At 49.6% G+C, this 23275-nt stretch overlaps 1 protein-coding gene across 3 annotated transcripts in view; it reads right to left on the bottom strand.

Annotated features, from left to right (window-relative positions):
- trit1 (tRNA isopentenyltransferase 1) overlaps positions 1–23275 on the bottom strand; it is a 35059-nt gene that overhangs the window by 6609 nt on the left and 5175 nt on the right. For 2 of the 3 annotated variants that reach the window (XM_068006389.1, XM_068006386.1), the window contains exons 2-8: positions 22642–22782; positions 20934–21032; positions 18398–18570; positions 12354–12496; positions 8142–8253; positions 6536–6645; positions 5140–5217 (exon numbers count right to left, since the gene is read on the bottom strand). In XM_068006389.1, the coding sequence (XP_067862490.1) occupies positions 5140–5217; positions 6536–6645; positions 8142–8253; positions 12354–12496; positions 18398–18570; positions 20934–21032; positions 22642–22713 (787 nt within the window). In that variant the 5' untranslated portion in view covers positions 22714–22782. The remainder of the gene's footprint in view (positions 1–5139; positions 5218–6535; positions 6646–8141; positions 8254–12353; positions 12497–18397; positions 18571–20933; positions 21033–22641; positions 22783–23275) is intronic. The other variant, XM_068006387.1, reaches the window with a different exon arrangement.

The raw sequence follows: 23275 nt of genomic DNA, 5'->3' as shown, positions 1-23275 counted from the left end.
TGCCCTGTACACCTAAGTCCAAGTCATTAATATATATCAAAAAAAGCAATGGTCCTAGTACCGATCCCTGGGGAACACCACTGTTCACCTCCCTCCAGTCCGAAAAACAACCATTCACCACTACTCTCTGTTTCCTGTCACTTAGCCCATTTTGTATCCATGCTGCCACTGCCCCCTTTATTCCATGCGTTTCAACTTTGCTGACAAGCCGATTATGCGGCACTTTATCAAACGCCTTTTGGAAGTCCATATACACCACATCAACCCTCTCTGTTACCTCATCAAAAAACTCTTGTCAAGTTAGTTAAACACGATTTGCCTTTAACAAATCCGTGCTGGCTTTCCTTTATCAATCCACACTTGTCCACGTGATTTAATTCTGTCCCGGATTATCATTTCTAAAAGTTTCCCCACCACTGAGGTTAAACTGACTGGCCTATAGTTGCTGGGTTTATCCTTACACCCTTTTTTAAACAAGGGTGTAACATTTGTAATTCTCCAGTCCTCTGGCACCACCTCCATATCTACGGATGTTTGGAAGATAATGGCCAGTACCTCCACAATTTCCACCCTTACTTCCCTCAGCAACCTAGGGCACAACCCATCTGGGCCGGGTGACTCATCTACTTTAAGTACAGCCAGCCTTTCTAGTACCTCGTCTGTCAATTTTTAGCCCATCCAGTATCTCAACTACCTCTCTTTTACTGTGACTTTGGCAGCATCTTCTTCCTTTAGTATCTCAGCCATGCCCTCTGCCTCCATGCGTAGGTCTCCTTTTTGGTTCCTAATCAGCCCCACCCCTCCTCTTACTTTCCAATTACTATTTATATGCCTATAGAAGACTTTTGGATTCCCCTTTATGTTAGTTGCCAGTCTATTCTCATACTCTCTCTTTGCCCCTCTTATTTCCTTTCTCAATTTTTTTTCGTTCATGGGATGTGGGCGTCACTAGCGAGGCCAGCATTTTTGGCCCATTCCTAATTGCCCTCAAGAAGGTGGTGGTGAGCCGCCTTCTTGAACCGCTGCAGTCCGTGTGGTGACGGTTCTCCCACAGTGCTATTAGGTAGGGAGTTCCAGGATTTTGACCCAGCGACGATGAGGGAACAGCGATATATTTCCAAGTCGGGATAGTGTATGACTTGGAGGGGAACTTGCAGGTGGTGTTGTTCCCATGTGCTCACTGCTCTTGTCCTTCTAGGTGGTAGAGGTCGCGGGTTTGGGACGTGCTGTCGAAGAAGCCTTGGCGAGTTGCTACAGTGCATCCTGTGGATGGTACACACTGCAGCCACTGTGCACTGGTGGTGGATGGGGTGCCAATCAAGTGGGCTGCTTTGTCCTGGATGGTGTAGAGCTTCTTGAGTGTTATTGGAGCTGCACTCATCCAGGCAAGTGGAGAGTATTCCATCACACTCCTGACTTGTGCCTTGTAGATGGTAGAAAGGCTTTGCGGAGTTAGGAGGTGAGTCACTTGCCGCAGAATACCCAGCCTCTGACCTGCAGCCACAGTATTTATACGGCTGGTCCAGTTAAGTTTCTGGTCAATGGTGACCCCCAGGATGTTGATGGTGGGGGATTCAGTGATGGTAATGCCATTGAATGTCAAGGGGAGGTAGTTAGATTCTCTCTTGTTGGAGATGGTCATTGCCTGGCACTTATCTGGCACTAATGTTATTTTTCACTTATCAGCCCAAGCCTGGATGTTGTCCAGGTCTTGCTGCATGTGGGCACGGACTGCTTCATTATCTGAGGGGTTGCGAATGGAACTGAACACAATGCAATCATCAGCGAACATCCCCATTTCTGACCTTATGATGGAGGGAAGGTCATTGATGAAACAGCTGAAGATGGTTGGGCCTAGGACACTGCCCTGAGGAACTCCTGCAGCAATGTCCTGGGGCTGAGATGATTGGCCTCCAACAACCACTACCATCTTCCTTTGTGCTAGGTATGACTCCAGCCACTGGAGAGTTTTCCCCGATTCCCAATTACTTCAATTTTACTCGGGCTCCTTGGTGCCACACTCGGTCAAATGCTGCCTTGATATCAAGGGCAGTCACTCTCACCTCACCTCTGGAATTCAGCTCTTTTGTCCATGTTTGGACCAAGGCTGTAATGAGGTCTGGGGCCGAGTGGTCCTGGAGAAACCCATACTGAGCATCGGTGAGCAGGTTATTGGTGAGTAAGTGCCGCTTGATAGCACTGTCGACGACACCTTCCATCACTTTGCTGATGATTGAGAGTAGACTGATGGGGTGGTAATTGGCTGGATTGGATTTGTCCTGCTTTTTGTGAACAGGACATACCTGGGTAATTTTCCACATTGTCGGGTAGATGCCAGTGTTGTAGTTGTACTGGAACAGTTTGGCTAGAGGCGCAGTTAGTTCTGGAGCACGAGTCTTCAGCAATTCCCCTCTGAACTTTCTATATTCTGCCTGGTTCTCACTTGTATTATCAATCTGACATCTGTCATACGCCCCTTTTTTCTGCTTCATCTTACTCTCTAGTTCTTTCATCATCCAGGGAGCTCTGGCTTTAGTTGCCCTACTGTTCCTCCTCTTGAGAACATACCCGAGACTGTAGCAAACCATCTCCTCCTTAAAGGCCGCCCATTGTTTGTTTACAGTTTTGCCTGCCAATCTCTGATTACAATTTACCTGGGCCAGATCCGTTCTCAACCCACTGAAATTGGCCCTCCTCCAATTGAGTATTTTTACTCTAGATTGCTCCTTGTCCTTTTCCATAGCTAATCTATGTGCTATATAAATGCAAGTTGTTGTTATTATTATTATTTACATATTGTACTTTTTGTATTTTTCTGTACTTTGTATCTCTATTTGTTAGTCGTTCTAGTCCTTAAACCTCTGGCCTGTGTTTAATATCTGCCAATATAACGTGAGCCTCAGAGAATAGCACCGGGTCATTAAATTCAGATTATTGCATGTGGCGTAATGATTAATCTTCCGAGTACTGAACTCTGTTGAAAGGGAATATAGAAAAGGTACGGCTTCTCAATCATAGGGGACAAGGAACAGTCACAAGAACTGTTATAAGAGCCGTTATTTGACTATTTAAAGAGCTCCCCCACCAATCCGTTGTGTCCCCCTCAGCCCTCACCTTTGTTTCTTCACCTTTGGCTTTCTCCAATTGCCTTCACTGTTCCCCCTGAATTTATGTCCCCCCTCCCATACCCCCAACCTTAGCCCAAAGATTTTCCTTGCGGAACGGCCGATCTTTCTCGGCTCTCCTGTGTATCGGCCCCGGCCTGCCTGCCTGTTCTAGCCCACTGTTGAGCTCTTCCCCCACTCCTGCTTCTGGTGTCTGATGTTCCCTAGTGCTGGGAAACAGGCAGTTTAGTTTTGAAGGAGATGATTGTGCTTTTGTCGATAAAAAACACAAGTCTTGCATGTAACGGTGTTGCTGTCACACTTTTCCCGTTACACATTACTGATAACATCTCTAAGGTTATGAAACAGCACATCCTCTCGCTCACCATGTTGTGGGAGATCTGCTGGTAATGTATTAATGATGTCTTAATTAGGTCTTAATTATGCCAACAGTGGAACGGTTTTGTCAGACTCTGTGCATCTGCCAGGCCACCATACCGCACTGGGCACTGACTTGGTGAGAAGCTGCATTACCTGTGTGCCAGGACAGCTGCGCCAGTCAGACAGTACCCTCAGTGCAGCTGTTGCTCCATGAACATCACATTCCAAGCTCGGCACAGCTTCAATAACAAATCTGTGACCCAGTTTGAGAAACACTCAGTAACATATTTCATTCCAAGATTTTTCAGTGTTCAGTTGGTAATCAAGGACATTAAAATGTAGGCTCACAGCACAGGAGTGAGTGTAAGTGGGAATATGTAGGGTAGTGTGTAATATAGATTGACATAGGTAAAGAACATCCTGAGTTAGTATACGGCGCTACAGCGAGTGTAGACAGAGAGACTAACTGAGTTCCACTGAACATACAGAACAGGCTGCTGGAGAAGTAGTAAAGGTAAAAACAGAATTAAAATCAATGGGCATCGATGTAACTAACCACAGTACTGACTGAAACTATAGATAAGTAGAATGCTTAGCTTAGTTGGAACTTACATCACACAATGATGGAGTAAGGGTCAATGTACTGCCAAGGACAGACAGGCCCAAGCCTGAAGGGAAAGTGCTGAAATGTGCTCAGCAGAGTAATGTAAGTGAAACATGATAGAGACACCTGGAGATAAGGGAACTGGACATAAACAGTGTAGGTTAGTCTTAAAACAAAGGAAAAGCACATGGAGTTCAGATTACACCATATCCAGTAACCAAAGTAGGTGGAGTTAAGGTATAAATGTGAAATGCAACGCACCCTCAGTGAGACTCAGGACTGCGAGCTGCCTGGCGAGGTGTAACCTGATGGGCATCCTATATGCGAGTATATGGATGTATTGCTCACATATACTACTCAGTGTGCTATCTTTAACTAATAAATATGTTAGATATATCACTATCTCATGGGTTTGAGAATCCATTAATTTAATTAAATAAAGGATAAGGATAAGGAGCAGGAGCTGGAACTGGAGTACTAGGGCTGATCTGATATTAAATCTAGCGTGCAATATCCTTTGATAGGCCAAGAATGGTACAACATTTTTTTAAATGGTCGAGAATGGTATAATCTGTGCTGGGGTGCAGTACCCTTAGAGTACGTCAATCATCGATACACCTGAAACCACAGGATGAACAATTTGTTGACGAGTTCCTCAGTTTCTGTTATGAATTAAATCAGAGAATGAGGAGTGGGATGTTACATTTTTGGGTTTTTACTCTAGATATTAGGACTAGGGGACATAGCCTAAAAATTAGAGCCAGGACTTTCAGGAGTGAAGTTAGGAAACACTTCTACAGGTGGAAGTTTGGAACTCTCTTCCGCAAACGGCAGTTGATGCTAGCGCAATTGTTAATTTTAAACGTGAGTTTGATAGATTTTTGTTAACCAAAGGTATTAAGGGATATGGGGCTAAGGCGGGTATATGGAGTTAGGGTATAGATCAGCCATGATCTCATTGAATCATTGGAACAGGCTCGAGGGGCTAAATGGCCTCCTCCTGTTCCTATCTTCCTTGGTTTGTTCCTCAGCTCTTGTTCTGGTACTTACTTTTCAGGAAACGATTTCGGACCCATTTGTTTTGCTTTCTTGCGTAACGCTTTGTGACTTGCTTCAGCGCAGCGATACCTGCCAGGAGAAGGACAGGGCGTAAACGGACCAGAGACACACTCCAAATAAACCACTGCAGAGTCAGAGGGCAGCGTGTAAATACACTCGCTCACACTCCAAATAAACACTGCAGAGTCAGAAAGAGGAGTGCATAAATATTGCAACAATTGCTTCAAAATTCCTATGGTATGTTCAATGATGGCTGCTGTGGAAGCACAGGCCTCAAGTGCCAGGTGTGGCTCAGTGGGTAGCACTCTTGCCTTTAAGTCAGAAGGTCATAGGTTCTAGCCCCACTCCAGGTCCTGAACCCATAATCCAAGCTGACACTGCAGTGCAGTATTGAGGAAGCACTGTCGGAGGTGCCGTCTTTCAGATGAGACATTAAACCAAGGCCCTGTCTGCCCTCTCAGGTGGACGTGAAAGATCCCATGACACTATTCAAAGAACAGCAGGGGAGTTCTACCCGGTGTCCTGGTCAATGTTTATCCCTCAACCAAAGTCACTAAACAGATTATCTGGTCATTACCATTGCTGTTTGTGGGACCTTCCTGTGCACGAATTGGCTGCCGCATTTCCCTACATTACAACAGTGACTACAATTCAAAAATAATTCACGGGCTGTGAAATGCTTTGTGAAAGGAACTATATAAATGTAGGTTCTTTCTTTCCTTAAGCCTGTTCAGCAGATCAGACTTGATCTTATTGAATGACGGAGCAGACTCTAGACTAATCCTGCTCCTATTTCCTATGTTAAGGCCTTGGACTCCAAGGAGCTAAGCTTGTACTTGTTGTCCAGAGGGAAACAATTGGGGGGAAATCAGAGAACTGGCACAGCAGGCACGAGGAAAGTGATCAGTGACCTGCAGGTTCCTGTGCAGACGCTCGCTGGTTAACTACACACTATTGGAGTAGGTGCTCTTGCGATTCCTGTGGGCTGCAGTATTGTGGGTAGAGGGCAGGGTGCCCTGCAAACTGAGCCCACTCCAGGCCCTCTCCTGCTGTTTCCGGTTGTCCATGGACCGAGAGATGCAGGTGCTTGCTCCGGCAAACGATGAGTCAGACATCTAATTGATACCGTTATGGATTGCAGATTGGCTGATATTACCTGTGGCCACTCTGCAAGAGGCAGTGTGGTGTCTGCCCTGGGGCTCGGCTGCAACATGTAGCACAAGTCTGCAACTACCTCCCTGGTGAAGTACTGCCTTCACATCCACTGCTCTCCAGTCAAACTTTCCTTGGCTTGGACACTCAGGTGGGAGTTATGTACAATATTAATATACACACAGCATTACTACACCCAGTATTACAATTCACAGAATGTTATATTGCACTGTACCTTGGGTCAGCAGTTTTTCCCTAGTCTCACTGCAGTTGCTGTTGGAAGTCAGGTATTCGTGGAATTCCTTGAATCCGATGGACTGGAAGATGCCATGCTGATAGTCCTGGCTGGGCCCCAATGGAAAAAAACCCAGATACAAATAAGCAATCAATTATCTGCCAATTAATGAAACAGAAAGGATGGCACAGCAGAATAATTCACTAACTATACAATTCAATGTTCCTCTGACTCTGGCCTCTTGTGCATTCCCCTTCCCTTTGCACCACCATTGGTGGCCGTGCCTTCAGCTGCCTCAGCTCCAATTCCTGGAATCCATCCCTAAACCCTTCCACCTCTCTCTCCTCCTTTAAGACCCTTCTTAAAACTCACCTTCTTGACCAAACTTTTGGTTGTCTCTCTTAATATCACCTTCTTTGCCTCGGCCTTCATTTTTCGATTATGCCTCCATGAAGCAGCTTGGGACATTTTTGTGTGTTAAAGGTACTATATAAATGTAAGTCATTGGTGTTGTTCTTGAGGTCCTTGTGAGAATAGATAAACCGAACCTTTCTAATAGGTTTGCGATTGCTACAAACTGTAGAACCAGAACACACAGGCTCATTCTTAGAAGAGAAAAAGTGACCCAACAGCTTAGATTTAACTACTTTACACAGTGGGTGGTGAACCTGTGGAATGGTCTTCACAGAGAGGGGGGAGTCCTGCAAATTCTTATGAAGCATATAGACGACAGATACAATACAGGATGCGGGTACGGTAATGGATGCATTTCTGATTGGTGGGATGTGGGTAGGGATCTGTACTGGGAACTCTTTTGCTTTCTAATTGTAAAAATTACTTAGATAGAGGCACACTGGGACTTCGAAAACCAATTGGGTGGCATGGCAAACTGTGAAGAAGCATGCAAGAGATTGCAGGAGAGCAAAGACAGGTTAGCAGGGTGGGCAGATAGGTGACAGAGAAATGTGGACCAGTACATTTTGGGGAAAAGATCAATAAAAGGAAGAAATAATATTCTTAACAAAGTGGAGGAGCAGAGAGGAACAAGGCATGTGAATACAGGGATCTTTAAAGGTAGAGTGCAGATAGAAAAGGATAGAAAACTGCAAATGTAATTCTAGGTTTTATGTACAGGGGCACTGAATGTAAATGCAAGGAATTGATATTAAACTTGTACATGACACTGGTTAGGCCACAGCTGTAGAACTGCGTACAGTTCTGGACACCCCAATATAGGCAAGATATTAGAGTCGTGGCGAGAGTATAACAAAGATTGATCAGAATGATAACAGGAAAGGAGGTTACAGTTACAGAGAAAGGTTAAGAAGAAATCCGATAGAGGTTTTCAGCATCCCAAACGTTTTGAGAAGATGAAAGGTGAGAAATTGCTCTCACTTGTTGAGGGTTCTCAAATGCTGACTGTCCTTATATTGAGTGGAATTTCTCCAGCAGTGAACGTTACCCTCGTGAGTTGATCGACTTCATGGGTTCTGTCCTGCGTGTCTGCTGTCTACATGTTTAGTCATTTGCAACAACTTTGAGGCATGAGGCCCTAACAGGAGAGATTTTTCTGCGCGACTATGTTCATGTCAGGACTGTGTCTGACCTGTTCTCAGCTATTTTCCGTTGGTTGTATTGGGAGTGAAAACCATTCAGTTCTTCCAGAAGGCCAGCGGCCAGCATATCATCGACTCGATGATCCAAACGCTCATCGAGAACTAAGAGGGACAATAAATAAAGAACAATCAGGCTTGTGGCATTTTGTGTGAAGATTTTACAACAAATTATTACACAAGAGAAAGATGATGCAAGCCTGGGAGTGAAACCAGCACCACCAGTTCTGGCTTAAGCCCCTCGAGCTGTATCATCTTAAGCTCTGCTACGTCAAGATAGCTCACCTCAAGTGCTACCACCTCTTCCTCTCCACAGCCCCCCGGATCCTTCTATTACTCAGGACAAGGGAAGCCCAACATCCCTTTCTCAACCACCTCCTCCAACCTTCATCTGCTGGACTCTCCAATCTCACCACTCATCCTAAATGTTTGGAATTTCATAAACTTCTGCATCTGCAAATCGAGGCCATTCTCCCAACCAACTGGAACTCCCCCACACTCTCCTCTCCCCGCCCCCACTCACTGCTAACTTACCACCCAGCCAGTCCCCAACATCCCTCACACCATGCAGCTCTCACCAGACTCGTCCCCATGAAAGAAATCTGCTCCTTCAACCTCCTTCTGGCTCAGCTCGTGACCACCCAAATTCTACTTCTCAGCTTCCTGCTCATTGATATCTGTTACCTTGTTATGATCAGGGATTCACTGCCTGAAAGAAGCAGATTCAATCATAACTTTCAAAAGGGAACTGGATAAATATTTGAAAAGGAATCAGCTGCAGGGTTATGGGGAAAATGTGGGGGAGTGGGACTAATTGGATAGCGCTTTCAGAGAGCCAGCACAGGTGCAATGGGCCGAATGACGACCTTCTGTGCCGTACGATTCGATGAGTCTCCAAAATTTTCAGGCATTGTTCCACTCCTTTTAAAACTGTAATCACAACCTCACAAAAAATTCCACTCACAGCCCCTCTATCGTCCTCGTCCATACCCAGCCCTTTTCTCTCCGAGGTTTCGGAATGAGTTTCTGTCACCCTCCTGAGTGCTCACTTCTCCCGTCTCCTTCCGATCAGTACAAGCTCAACAGGGCGGCCACCGGGGGGGGCCGACGGGGGGGCCACCGGTGGGGGGAGGCCGACGGGGGGGCCACCGGGGGGGGGGGGAGGCCGACGGGGGGGCCACCGGGGGGGGGGGGGGGGGGGAGGCCGACGGGGGGGCCACCGGGGGGGGGAGGCCGACGGGGGGGCCACCGGGGGGGGGGGAGGCCGACGGGGGGGCCACCGGGGGGGGGGGGGAGGCCGACGGGGGGGCCACCGGGGGGGGGAGGCCGACGGGGGGGCCACCGGGGGGGGGGGGGGTCGACGGGGCGGCCACCGGGGGGGGGGGGGGGTCGACGGGGCGGCCACCGGGGGGGGGGGGGGTCGACGGGGCGGCCACCGGGGGGGGGGGGGGTCGACGGGGCGGCCACCGGGGGGGGGGGGGGGGGCAACAGGGCGGCCACCGGGGGGGGGGGGGGGGGGGGGTCGACGGGGCGGCCACCGGGGGGGGGGGGGGGGGGCAACAGGGCGGGCACCGGGGGGGCAACAGGGCGGGCACCGGGGGGCAACAGGGCGGGCACCGGGGGGGCAACAGGGCGGGCACCGGGGGGGCAACAGGGCGGGCACCGGGGGGGCAACAGGGTGGGCACCGGGGGGCAACAGGGCGGGCACCGGGGGGGCAACAGGGCGGGCACCGGGGGGCAACAGGGCGGGCACCGGGGGGGCAACAGGGCGGGCACCGGGGGGGCAACAGGGCGGGCACCGGGGGGGCAACAGGGCGGGCACCGGGGGGGCAACAGGGCGGGGCAACAGGGCGGGGCAACAGGGGCGGGCAACAGGGCGGGGCAACAGGGCGGGGCAACAGGGCGGGGCAACAGGGCGGGGCAACAGGGCGGGCAACAGGGGGGGCAACAGGGGGGGCAACAGGGGCGGGCACCAGGGGCGGGCACCAGGGGCGGGCACCAGGGGCGGGCACCAGGGGGGGGCAACAGGGGGGGGCAACAGGGGGGGCAACAGGGGGGGGCAACAGGGGGGGGCAACAGGGGGGGGAACAGGGGGGGGGCAACAGGGGGGGGCAACAGGGGGGGGCAACAGGGGGGGGGCAACAGGGGGGGCAACAGGGGGGGGCAACAGGGGGGGCAACAGGGCGGGCAACAGGGCGGGCACCAGGGGGGCAACAGGGGGGCAACAGGGGGGCAACAGGGGGGCAACAGGGGGGCAACAGGGGGGCAACAGGGCGGGCACCAGGGGTGCACCAGGGCGGGCACCAGGGGTGCACCAGGGCGGGCACCAGGGGTGCAACAGGGGGGGGGCAACAGGGGGGGGCAACAGGGGGGCAACAGGGGGGGGCACCAGGGGGGGGGCACCAGGGGGGGCACCAGGGGGGGGCAACAGGGGGGGGCAACAGGGGGGGGCAACAGGGGGGGGCAACAGGGGGGGGCAACAGGGGGGCAACAGGGCGGGCACCAGGGGGGCAACGGGGCAGGGCAACGGGGCGGGGCACCGGGGGGGACACCGGGGGGGGGCAACAGGGGGGGGGCAACAGGGGGGGGGCAACAGGGGGGGGGCAACAGGGGGGGGGCAACAGGGGGGGGGCAACAGGGGGGGGGCAACAGGGGGGGGGCAACAGGGGGGGGGCAACAGGGGGGGGGCAACAGGGGGGGGGCAACAGGGCGGGCACCAGGGGGGCACACCGGGGGGGCACACCGGGGGGGGACACCGGGGGGGGACATCGGGGGGGGACACCGGGGGGGCACCGGGGGGGGGGGCACCAGGGGGGGCACCAGGGGGGGCACCGGAGGGCAACAGGGGGGGCACCGGAGGGCAACAGGGGGGGCACTGGGGGGGGGCAACAGTGACCCGAAATGATGCTCGTGACATTTTGGGCCTGACTGAAACTTGGCTCACAGACGGTAGTTCCTTCCAACTCACTGGGACCACCTTACCCCATCACCCCCCAACCCCCACCCACCTCACCCCCCCCCTACCCCACCCCCACCTACCCCACATCCCACACCACCCCCTGCCCTGACTGCTTTGACGGCGGCTCAGTTCTTATTGCCAGGCCCCACCTCAGCCTACCCCTTCCTCCTCTGGTACCTTCTCCTCCTCATATTCTACCACCTCTCCTTCAAAGTCTATCACCCTTCCAAGGCACCTCGCACTTCATCCCCAAAATCTCATTCTTACTCTCTTCACTTAGCAACTCCACATCCAGAATTGCCCTCGTTCCCTCCTCCAATTTGTCTGCACTCTTGCTCTCAGTTAACCTCACTCTGCATGGGCTGGTGTACTAATCAGTTAACTCCTCAAAGAGTATTTGAAACAAAGCTGAGACAACAGGAGAAAAATCTCAGAAAATAGTTCCAAGTCATTGAGAAGTTACAGCTCAGAGTGTTGGATGAACAGCAACTAGACATCTATCCTTTAGCTCTACAATACTGGATATACTGTCATTGAACGTTGAACGGATTCTTATATGGAACATTTGCGGCAGGTGTTCTACAGTGTCTGAGAGGAAAAGCAAGAAAGAAACAAACTTCAGCATTTAAAGGGTGAAACACATCGGTCAAATCTGCAAAATATCGACAGCACCACTCCTGCGGTCCAATCAGGTGATCAGTGCTCACAACATACTGATTATTTTCAATTTATGCAAATATAGTACCAGGGACGAGGGACTTCAGTTACCGGGACAGACTGCAAAAGCTGGGATTGTTCTCTTTGGAACAGAGAAGGTTAAGGGGAGATTTAATAGAGGTGTTCAAATTTATTCTATCAAAACTCTTCATAATTAAGGACAAACTGTTTCCAGGGGCAGAAGGGTCTATAACCAGAGGACACAGATTTAAGGTAATTGTGAAAAGCACCAGAGGGGGAGATGAGGAGTATTTTTTTTATGCAGTGAGTTGTGATGATCTGGAATGCGCTGCCTGAAAGGGCGGTGGAAGCAGATTCAATAATAACTTTCAAAAGGGAATTGGATAAATACTTGAAAAGGAAATATTGGCAAGGGCTATGGGGAAAGAGCAGGTGAGTGGGACTAATTGAATAGCTCTTTCAAAGAGCTGGCACAGGTATGATGGGCCAAATGGCCTCCTTCTGTGCTGTACAATTCTATGATATAAATGAGATCAGAGAGCAGATTTGCTCATTCACTTTCTCTTACCCGTCAGGTCAGCGTGTAGCCAGAGTATGCAGGGATGTGGAAAGCGCAGTGCTCCTCCGAGGGGCCCTCCCCCTTCCTCCTCACGCTGCTGCAGTAGGAGTTTGCTGTGGGGAACTCCGATCTCCTCATAGACCTGCAGACTCCTGCTCAGAGAAAGGCTGCATGTTACTGACGTACTGACAGTCAGGCCACTGGGACAAACATAGAGCCTTTGCCCCCTTAGACCTGGATAGAGCTAACGCACCGTCAAAATGTTTCCACTTGTGGGGGAGACCAAAACTAGGGGCCATAATTATGAGACAGTCACTAATAAATCCAATGGGGAATTCAGGAAAAACTTCTTTACTCAGAGAGCGGTGAGAATGTAGAACTTGCTACCATGTGGAGTTGTGGAGGCGAACAACATAGATGCATTTAAGGGGAAGCTGGATAAACACGTGAGGGAGGAAGGAATAGAAGGATATGCTGATAGGGTTAAATGAAGCAGGGTGGGGGAGGCTTGTGTGGAGCATAAACACCAGCGTGGACCGAATGGCCTGTTTCTATGCTGCAAGGTCCATATAAAATGGACTTTTCTCTCTCAATTTGCTGTGGGGAACTCTGATCTCCTCATAGATTATGTTTCTGGACTAATAATCCAGAGGCCTGGACTAATAATCCGGAGTCATGAGTTCAAATCCCGCCATGGCAGCTGGGGAATTTAAATTCAATCAATTAAATTCAATTAATTAAATAAAATCTGGAAATAAAATACTAGTATCAGTAATGATGGTCATAAAAACCCATCTGGTTCACTAATGCCCTTTAGGGAAGGAAACCTGCCGTCCTTACCCGGTCTGGCCTATTTGTGACTCCAGACCCACAGCAATGTGGTTGATTCTTAATCACCGTCTGAAATGGCCTAGCAAGCCACTCAGTTGTAAATCTTGCTAAAAAAAGTCACAATAAGAATAAAACCGGACGGACCACCCGGCATCGGACCACTAGGCACCGGACACGACAAAGGCAAACCAAGCCCAGTCGACCCTGCAAGGTCCTCCTCACTAACATCTGGGGACTTGTGCCAAAATTGGGAGAGCTGTCCCACAGACTAGTCAAGCAACAGCCTGACATAGCCATACTCACAGAATCATACCTTTCAGCCAACATCCCAGACTCTTCCATCACCATCCCTGGCTATGTCACAAGAACATAAGAAATAGGAGCAGGAGTTGGCCAATCGGCCCTTCGAGCCTGCTCCGTCATTTAATAAGATCATGGCTGATCTGATCCTAACCTCAAATCTAAATTCATGTCCAATTTCCTGCCCGCTCCCCGTAACCCCTAATTCCCTTTACTTCTAGGAAACTGTCTATTTCTGTTTTAAATTTATTCAATGATGTAGCTTCCACAGCTTCCTGGGGCAGCAAATTCCACAGACCTACTACCCTCTGAGTGAAGAAGTTTCCCCTCATCTCAGTTTTGAAGGAGCAGCCCCTTATTCTAAGATTATGCCCCCTCGTTCTAGTTTCACCCATCCTTGGGAACATCCTTACCGCATCCACCCGATCAAGCCCCTTCACAATCTTATATGTTTCAATAAGATCGCCTCTCATTCTTCTGAACTCCAATGAGTAGAGTCCCAATTTACTCAACCTCTCCTCATATGTCCGCCCCCTCATCCCCGGGATTAACCGAGTGAACTTTCTTTGTACTGCCTCGAGAGCAAGTATGTCTTTTCTTAAGTATGGACACCAAAACTGTATGCAGTATTCCAGGTGCGGTCTCACCAATACCTTATATAACTGCAGCAATACCTCCCTGTTTTTATATTCTATCCCCCGAGCAATAAAAGCCAACATTCCATTGGCCTTCTTGATCACCTGCTGCACCTGCATACTAACATTTTGATTTTCTTGCATTAGGACCCCCAGATCCCTTTGTACTGCAGTACTTTCCAGTCTCTTGCCATTGAGATAATAACTTGCTCTCTGATTTTTCCTGCCAAAGTGCATAACCTCACATTTTCCAATATTGTATTGCATCTGCCAAATCTCCACCCACTCACCCAGCCTGTCTATATCCCCTTGTAGGTTTTTTATGTCCTCCTCACTCTCTACTTTCCCTCCCATCTGCAAACTTTGATATGTTACACTCGGTCCCCTCCTCCAAATCGTTAATATAGATTGTAAAGAGTTGGGGACCCAGCACCGACCCCTGCGGAACACCACTGGCCACTGGTTGCCAGTCCGAGAATGAACCATTGATCCCAATCCTGTCCCACCGGCAGGACAGACCCACCAGAGGTGGCGGTACAGTGATATACAGTCAGGAGAGAGTGGCCCTGGGAGTCCTCAACATTGACTCCAAACCCCATGAAATCTCATGGCATCAGGTCAAACATGGGCAAGGAAACCTCCTGCTGATTACCACCGACCGTCCTCCCTCAGCTGATGAATCAGTCGTTCTCCATGTTGAACACCACTTGGAGGAAGCACTGAGGGTAGCAAGGGCACAGAATGTACTCTGGGTGGGGGACTTCAATGTCCATCACCAAGAGTGGCTCGGTAGCACCACTACTGACCGAGCTTGCCAAGTCCTGAAGGACATAGCTGCTAGACTGGGCCTGCGGAAGGTGGTGAGCGAAACAACACGAAGGAAAAACTTACTTGACCTCGTCCTCACCAATCTACCTGTCACAGATGCATCTGTCCATGACAGTATTGGTAGGAGTGACCACCGCACAGTCCTCGTGGCGATGAAGTCCCGTCTTCGCACTGAGGACACCATCCAACATGTTGTGCGGCACTACCACCGTGCTAAATGGGATAGATTCAGAACAGATCTAGCAGCTCAAAACTGGGCATCCATGAGGCGCTGTGAGCCATCAGCAGCAGCAGAATTGTATTCCAGCACAATCTGTAACCTCATGGCCCGGCATATTCCTCACTCTACCATGAGCAACAAGCCAGGGAATCAACCCTGGTTCAATGAAGAGTGTAGAAGAGCATGCCAGGAGCAGCACCAGGCGTATCTAAAAAATGAGGTGCCAACCTGGTGAAGCTACAACTCAGGACTACATGCATGCTAAACAGCGGAAGCAACATGCTATAGACAGAGCTAAGCGATTCCAAAACCAACGGATCAGATCAAAGCTCTGCAGTCCTGCCACATCCAGTCGTGAATGGTGGTGGACAAACTAACGGGAGGAGGAGGCTCTGCAAACATCCCCATTCTCAATGATGGCAGAGTCCAGCACGAGTGCAAAATACAAAGCTACAGCGTTTGCAACCATCTTCAGCCAGAAGTGCCGAGTGGATGATCCATCTTGGCCTCCTCGTGATATCCCCACCATCACAGAAGCCAGTCTTCAGCCAATTTGATTCACTCCACGTGATATCAAGAAACAGCTGAGTGCACTGGATACAGCAAAGGCTATGGGCCCCGACAACATCCCAGCTGTAGTGCTGAAGACTTGTGCTCCAGAACTAGCTGCGCCTCTAGCCAAGCTGTTCCAGTACAGCTACAACCACTGGCATCTACCCGACAATGTGGAAAATTGCCCAGGTATGTCCCGTCCACAAAAAGCAGGACAACTCCAATCCGGCCAATTGCCGTCCCATCTGTCTACTCCTAATTATCAGCAAAGTGATGGAAGGTGTCGTCGACAGTGCTATCAAGCGGCACTTACTCACCAATAACCTGCTCACCGATGCTCAGTTTGGGTTCCGCCAGGACCACTCGGCTCCAGACCTCATTACAGCCTTGGTCCAAACGTGGACAAAAGAGCTGAATTCCAGAGGTGAGGTGAGAGTGACTGCCATTGACATTAAGGCAGCATTTGACCGAGTGTGGCACCAAGGAGCCCTAGTAAAATTGAAGTCAATGGGAATCGGGGGAAAACTCTCCAGTGGCTGGAGTCATACCTAGCACAAAGGAAGATGGTAGTGGTTGTTGGAGGCCAATCATCTCAGCCCTAGGGCATTGCTGGAGGAGTTCCTCAGGGCAGTGTCCTAGGCCTAACCATCTTCAGCAGCTTCATCAATGACCTTCCCTCCATCATAAGGTCAGAAATGGGGATGTTCGCTGATGATTGCACAGTGTTCAGTTCCATTCGCAACCCCTCAAATAATGAAGCAGTCCGATCCCACTTGCAGCAAGACCTGGACAACATCCAAGCTTGGGCTGATAAGTGGCAAGTAACATTCGTACCAGACAAGTGCCAGGCAATGACCATCTCCAACAAGAGAGAGTCTAACCACCTCCCCTTGACATTCAATGGCATTACCATCGCCGAATCCCCCACCATCAACATCCTGGGGGTCACCATTGACCAGAAACTTAACTGGACCAGCCATATAAATACTGTGGCTACAAGAGCAGGTCAGAGGCTGGGTATTCTGCGGCGAGTGACTCACCTCCTGACTCCCCAAAGCCTTTCCACCATCTACAAGGCACAAGTCAGGAGTGTGATGGAATACTCTCCACTTGCCTGGATGAGTGCAGCTCCAACAACACTCAAGAAGCTCGACACCATCCAGGACAAAGCAGCCCGCTTGATTGGCATCCCATCCACCACCCTAAACATTCACTCCCTTCACCACTGGCGCACAGTGGCTGCAGTGTGTACCATCCACAGGATGCACTGCAGCAACTCGCCAAGGCTTCTTTGACAGCACCTCCCAAACCCGCGACTTCTACCACCTAGAAGGACAAGAGCAGCAGGTACATGGGAACAACACCACCTGCACGTTCCCGTCCAAGTCACACACCATCCCGACGTGGAAATATATCGCCGTTCCTTCATCGTCGCTGGGTCAAAATCCTGGAACTCCCTTCCTAACAGCACTGTGGGAGAACCTTCACCACACGGACTGCAGCGGTTCAAGAAGGCGGCTCACCACCACCTTCTCAAGAGGCAACTAGAGATGGGCAATAAATGCTGGCCCTGCCAGTGATGCCCATATCCAGAGAATGAATTTTTTTTAAAAGCAAACGGTCACAGAACTGTGTACAATCTTAGTCAGACTTGGGAACCACTTCCAGGAAACAGTTAGCTCTCAGTACCTGTGAAGGTTACAGCTACGTTGAACTTTTGTACAGCAGACTCTTTCCGAGGAACTGCTGGGGATCTTGGTCACATCTCCCAACCTTCAGTGCACATTTGCATTGGACAGCTTACTGACTCATTGCTCGCCAGGGATGTAATTTCATTAGTTTTGTTCTGGAGAGCAGCCAGCAGCAGGAATGAGCTGATCACTTCTGCCAGTAAGGCCCAGAGTGCAGGGCCAAGTCACCAATCATATCCCTACTCCCAAAACTACTCCATTCATAACGGAAAGAGCTATCACTCCATGAAGGTGCAGCTGGCCTATAACCATGGAGAGGAAATTACACACTTGAATGCCCTGTACCCCAGCGGGTCCCTTGATTCAACAGTGCCAAGTAGATGGGGCCTCTGTTTAACATCTTTCATGACCTCAGGGCGTCCCAAGCGTTTTACAGCCAATTAAGTACTTTTAAAGTTAAATCACTGTTGTAATGTGGAGGAAATGCGGCAGCCAATTTGCACACAAAGAACCCACAAACAGCAACCAGATAATCTGTTGTTCGTGTGATGTTGATTGATGGATAAATATTGACCAGGACACCGAGGAGAACGCCCTTGCTCTTTTACGTCCACCTGCGAGGGCGGACAGGGGCTCGGTTTAATGTCTCATCCGAAAGACGGCACCTCCGACAGTGCCGCACTCCCTCACTACTGCACTGGAGTGTCAGCTTAGATTTTGTGCTCAAGTCTCTGGAGTGAAGCTTGAACCCACAACCTTCCGGCTCAGAGGTGGGAATATTACCACTGAGCCACAGCTGACACTCCCGCCTGGTACTGTACAGTTCGTATGTGTCTGACTGTCAGTTCAATAGAAGGGACAAGTCTTGACGTTCAATGAAAACAAGCAACAAGAATGGGGTATGTGAGTCGGAATGAATTTGGCAATCATTAAGTAAATTCCATGAATGAGAGGTAACGATGTTCGTTCTACAACAGCCACTAAAATTATGCTAACCTTGCTACCTTGCGTTTATCGTGTGGGTGTAATTTTTCTGCCATTTCAGGGTCAACTTCAGCCAGTCGGCTGTAGAGCTCTTGACAGTTGAGTTTTTCCAGTTCTTCCTTCCTGTTGGGCGATGATGTTCGATTCCCAACTGCCCCGTTTGTAGCAGAACAAACATTCCCTTCCTGCAGTACACAGAGTGTCCCAAATTAATCACATGAAGAGACGGTCAGAGTGTCCCAAATTAATCACATGAAGTGTGAGTATCACAATTTAATCTTGTGAAGTGGGAGTCACAATTTAATCACATGAAGTTAGAGTGTCACAATTTAATCACATGAAGTTAGAGTGTCACAATTTAATCACGAAGTGTGAGTATCACAACTTAATCACGTGAAGTCAGTGTCACAATTTAATCACGTGAAGTCAGTGTCACAATCTAATCATGAAGTGTGAGTATCACAATTTAATCTCGTGAAGTGAGAGTCACAATTTAATCACATGAAGTCAGTGTCACAATTTCGTGAAGTGACAGTGTTAGAAATTCCAGGCTGCTGTCAAATCCTTCACGAGTTCAGTGGCGGGAAATTACTGGAGTCTATAATTAAGGATAGAGTGACTGAACACCTTTAAAATTTTCAGCTGATCAGAGAGAGCCAGCATGGATTTGTAAAGGGTAGGTCATGCCTGACGAGCCTGATTGCATTTTTTGAAGAGGTGACTAAAGTAATGTACAGGGGAATGTCTATGGATGTTGTTTACATGGACTTCCAGAAGGCATTCGATAAAGTCCCACATAAGAGATTGTTAGCTAAAGTTGAAGCTCATGAAATTGAGGGCAAATTACTGACCTGGTTAGGAAATTAGCTGAGCAGCAGGAGAGTGAGAGTAGGGGTAATGGGCAGGTACTCAAATTGACAGGATGTGACTAGTGGTGTCCCACAGGGATCTGTATTCAGGCCTCAACTTGTCACTCTATTTATGAGCGACTTAAACAACGGGATAGAGAGCCACATAGCCAAGTTTGCCGATGACACAAAGATAGGCAGCACTGTAAGCAGTGTAGATGGAAGCATAAAATTACAGAGAGATATTAATAGATTAAGTGAATGGACAAAACTGTGACAAATAGATTTCAATGTAGGCAAGTGTGAGGTCATCCACTTTGGATCTAAAGAGGATAGATCAGAGTACTTTCTAAATGCTGAAAAGCTTGAAACAGTGGAGGCCCAAAGAGACTTAGGGGTCCATGTACATAGATCATTAAAAGATCATGGTCAGGTACAGAAAATAATCAAAAAGGCTAATGGAACACTGTCCTTTATATCTAGAGGACTAGAATACAAGGGGGTAGAAGTTATGCTACAGCTATACAAAGCCCTGGTTAGACCACACCTGGAGTACTGTGTTCAGTTCTGGGCACTGCACCTTAGGAAGGAAATACTGGCCTTGGAGGGAGTGCAGCGTAGATTTACTAAAATGATACCTGGACTCCAATGGTTAAATTACGAGGAGAGATTACATTACTTGGGTTGTATTCAATCACAGAGTGGGGGTGAGGGGCTCACTGAGTATTGTATCAGAAACTATTTCCGCTGGTTGGGGAGTCTAGGTATGGGGGACATAGACTAAAAATTAGAGCCAGGACTTTCAGGGGTGAAATTAGGAAACACTTCTACATGCAAAGGGTGGTAGAAGTTTGGAAAACTCTTCCACAAATGGCAGTTGATGCTAGCTCAATTGTTAATTTTAAATCTGAGAATGATAGATTTTTGTTAGCCCCATATCCCTTAATACCTTTGGTTAAGGCGGGTACATGGAGTTAGGTCACAGATCAGCCATGATCTCATTAAATTGCAAAACAGGCTCGAGGGGCCGAATGGCCTAATCCTGTTCCTATGTTCCTAGTGATGATGTGGAGATGCCGGTGATGGACTGGGGTTGACAAATGTAAGGAATCTTACAACACCAGGTTATAGTCCAACTTTGGATTGTTGGACTATAACCTGGTGTTGTAAGATTCCTTACATTTATGTTCCTAGTGGCATCAGTTGCTCCCTTAACTCATCTGAGCATCTTACTTTTGAGACTTCACTCACACTGCCCGACATCTACTTGTACAAAAGAGTAATGCAGGGGAATAACGACAGCAGTCCTTTGCTGCCTGAACTGGGTATTCTGTGTACATCTTCAATCTCTTCAAAGGCATACTGAACACTTGGCAGGAAGAGGCTTGATGTGAATCATTAATCTGCATTTTCTCACAGCCTCTGAACATGCAGAACAAAAGTAATGATCAGATTCACTTATCTTAACTAGCACTACTTGCCTTTTGTGTAATAAAAGTAATGAATATGCTACACTCCCCCACATATGTAGGTCGTCTTACTTGACGTGAATAGAATTTGCTTTCTGTCTTTTAGCCTACAGCACAGTAGGTAGTGAGTCTCCCCCCACCCAACTCTGTGATACAATTCTCAGTGAGTCCATCGACTCAGTCGAGTTCATGAGACTCTATAGGAAACTCATTGAGACCCTTCCCCAGTACCTTGGCGTCCACCAGCACTTTCCAAAGCAGTGATTCGATGTAGTAATTGGTTCCTCCCACGATAATTGGGATCTTCTGTCTGTCAATGATATCTTCAATGTGTGAAGTTAATGAAGATCACCACTGATAAAAGTTTGAGGACTGCAATCAACATAAACATTAAAATGCACGTGGCTTTGGTCAGACTCCAGTGCAGTACTGAGGGAGTGCTGCACTCTCAGAGATGCCGTCTTTCAGATGAGACTTTAAACCGAGGCCCCTCTACCAAAGGGTTTTCCTCATCTGCACTTATCTTGTGAGTCAGCACCTTTCGGACAAATCTAGGAACAAACCACAAGATAACATTGTCCCAGCAACCACACCACTATCAGAAAGAAAACGGACCCGGCGCCGACACAGAGCGCAGAGCTAGTAACCAGAGATAGTGTCACACCTTCTACAGCTACATCATTGCGAGCCACCAACTCATTCACCTCACCTTTGTCACTAGTTTCTGACCTCACGATCCGTAAAACTTATTTTGTGTTTCTTCCTAACCATGAATCAGATCCTATCAATGTACACCCCCCCCCCCGTACAGGCTGAAATCACTGTACACCCCCCCCACCGTACAGGCTGAAATCACTGTACACCCCCCCCCCCGTACAGGCTGAAATCACTGTACACCCCCCCCACCGTACAGGCTGAAATCACTGTATACACCCCCCCCCCGTACAGGCTGAAATCACTGTACACCCCCCCCCCGTACAGGCTGAAATCACTGTATACACCCCCCCCCCCCGTACAGGCTGAAATCACTGTACACCCCCCCCACCGTACAGGCTGAAATCACTGTACCCCCCCCCCCACCGTACAGGCTGAAATCACTGTACACCCCCCCCCAACCGTACAGGCTGAAATCACTGTACACCCCCCCCCCCACCGTACAGGCTGAAATCACTGTACACCCCCCCCCCCCCACCGTACAGGCTGAAATCACTGTACACCCCCCCCCACCGTACAGGCTGAAATCACTGTACACCCCCCCCCCCCGTACAGGCTGAAATCACTGTACACCACCCCCCCCCCCCCCGTACAGGCTGAAATCACTGTACACCCCCCCCCCCCGTACAGGCTGAAATCACTGTACACCCCCCCCCCCGTACAGGCTGAAATCACTGTACACCCACCCCCCCCCCGTACAGGCTGAAATCACTGTACACCCACCCCCCCCCCCCGTACAGGCTGAAATCACTGTACACACAACCCCGTACAGGCTGAAATCACTGTACACACAACCCCGTACAGGCTGAAATCACTGTACACACACCCCATACAGGCTGAAATCACTGTACACACAACCCCGTACAGGCTGAAATCGCTGTACACACAACCCCGTACAGGCTGAAATCACTGTACACACACCCCGTACAGGCTGAAATCGCTGTACACACACCCCGTACAGGCTGAAATCGCTGTACACACAACCCTGTACAGGCTGAAATCGCTGTACACACAACCCCGTACAGGCTGAAATCACTGTACACACACCCCGTACAGGCTGAAATCACTGTACACACACCCCGTACAGGCTGAAATCGCTGTACACACACCCCGTACAGGCTGAAATCGCTGTACACACAACCCCGTACAGGCTGAAATCGCTGTACACACACCCCGTACAGGCTGAAATCACTGTACACACACCCCGTACAGGCTGAAAGGATATTACAGACAGCGCCTTATTCCTGAAGTCCACAACGGTGTAGGAGGATACCAGGGGATCGAGGAAGCTGATCATGTGGTGAGTGCACAGCCGCTGTTCCTCGGGGCTCACCTTGTTGGTGATGATGTCCAAACCTTTGTAAACCTGTAGTACACACATCACCAATATCAACATCTCCACAGGCCCCAGCTCAGTTCTGCTTTGCTTCCCTCCTCTCCCAAGATGCTGACTCTTAAAACAGCATTGCAGCCCTCCAGTACTTCACCCAAGTTGTCATCATTAATCTCCGTTCTGTCCCCAAGCATGATCCGGACTCCTTAAGGTTCACCACTTCCAATTCCCCTCCATTACCCACCCTGAACTCTCCATCTTTATGACTCAAATGTTACAGACAAGCTATACACAATCTTCCGGAAAACGGGGGTATAACTCAGCTTGGAGAGAGCAGGGGTCAGAGATACGGATACAACACTGTGACCCCAATTCTCTGAACCACAATCCGCAAGTGTGGCTCCCCGCTGGAAGTTTGGGATCTTGTCCTTCTTTAGGGCACTCTGTACTGCAGCCATTCCCTCTCCCTCAGCCCCGCGGGCCCCTCCCCTTCAGCCCCGCGGGCCCCTCTCCCTCAGCCCCGCGG

The sequence above is a fragment of the Heptranchias perlo genome, chromosome 26 (assembly GCF_035084215.1).
Source record: "Heptranchias perlo isolate sHepPer1 chromosome 26, sHepPer1.hap1, whole genome shotgun sequence".
NCBI classification, from domain to species: Eukaryota; Metazoa; Chordata; class Chondrichthyes; order Hexanchiformes; family Hexanchidae; genus Heptranchias; species Heptranchias perlo.
This window is presented reverse-complemented; position numbering and strand designations above follow the sequence as displayed.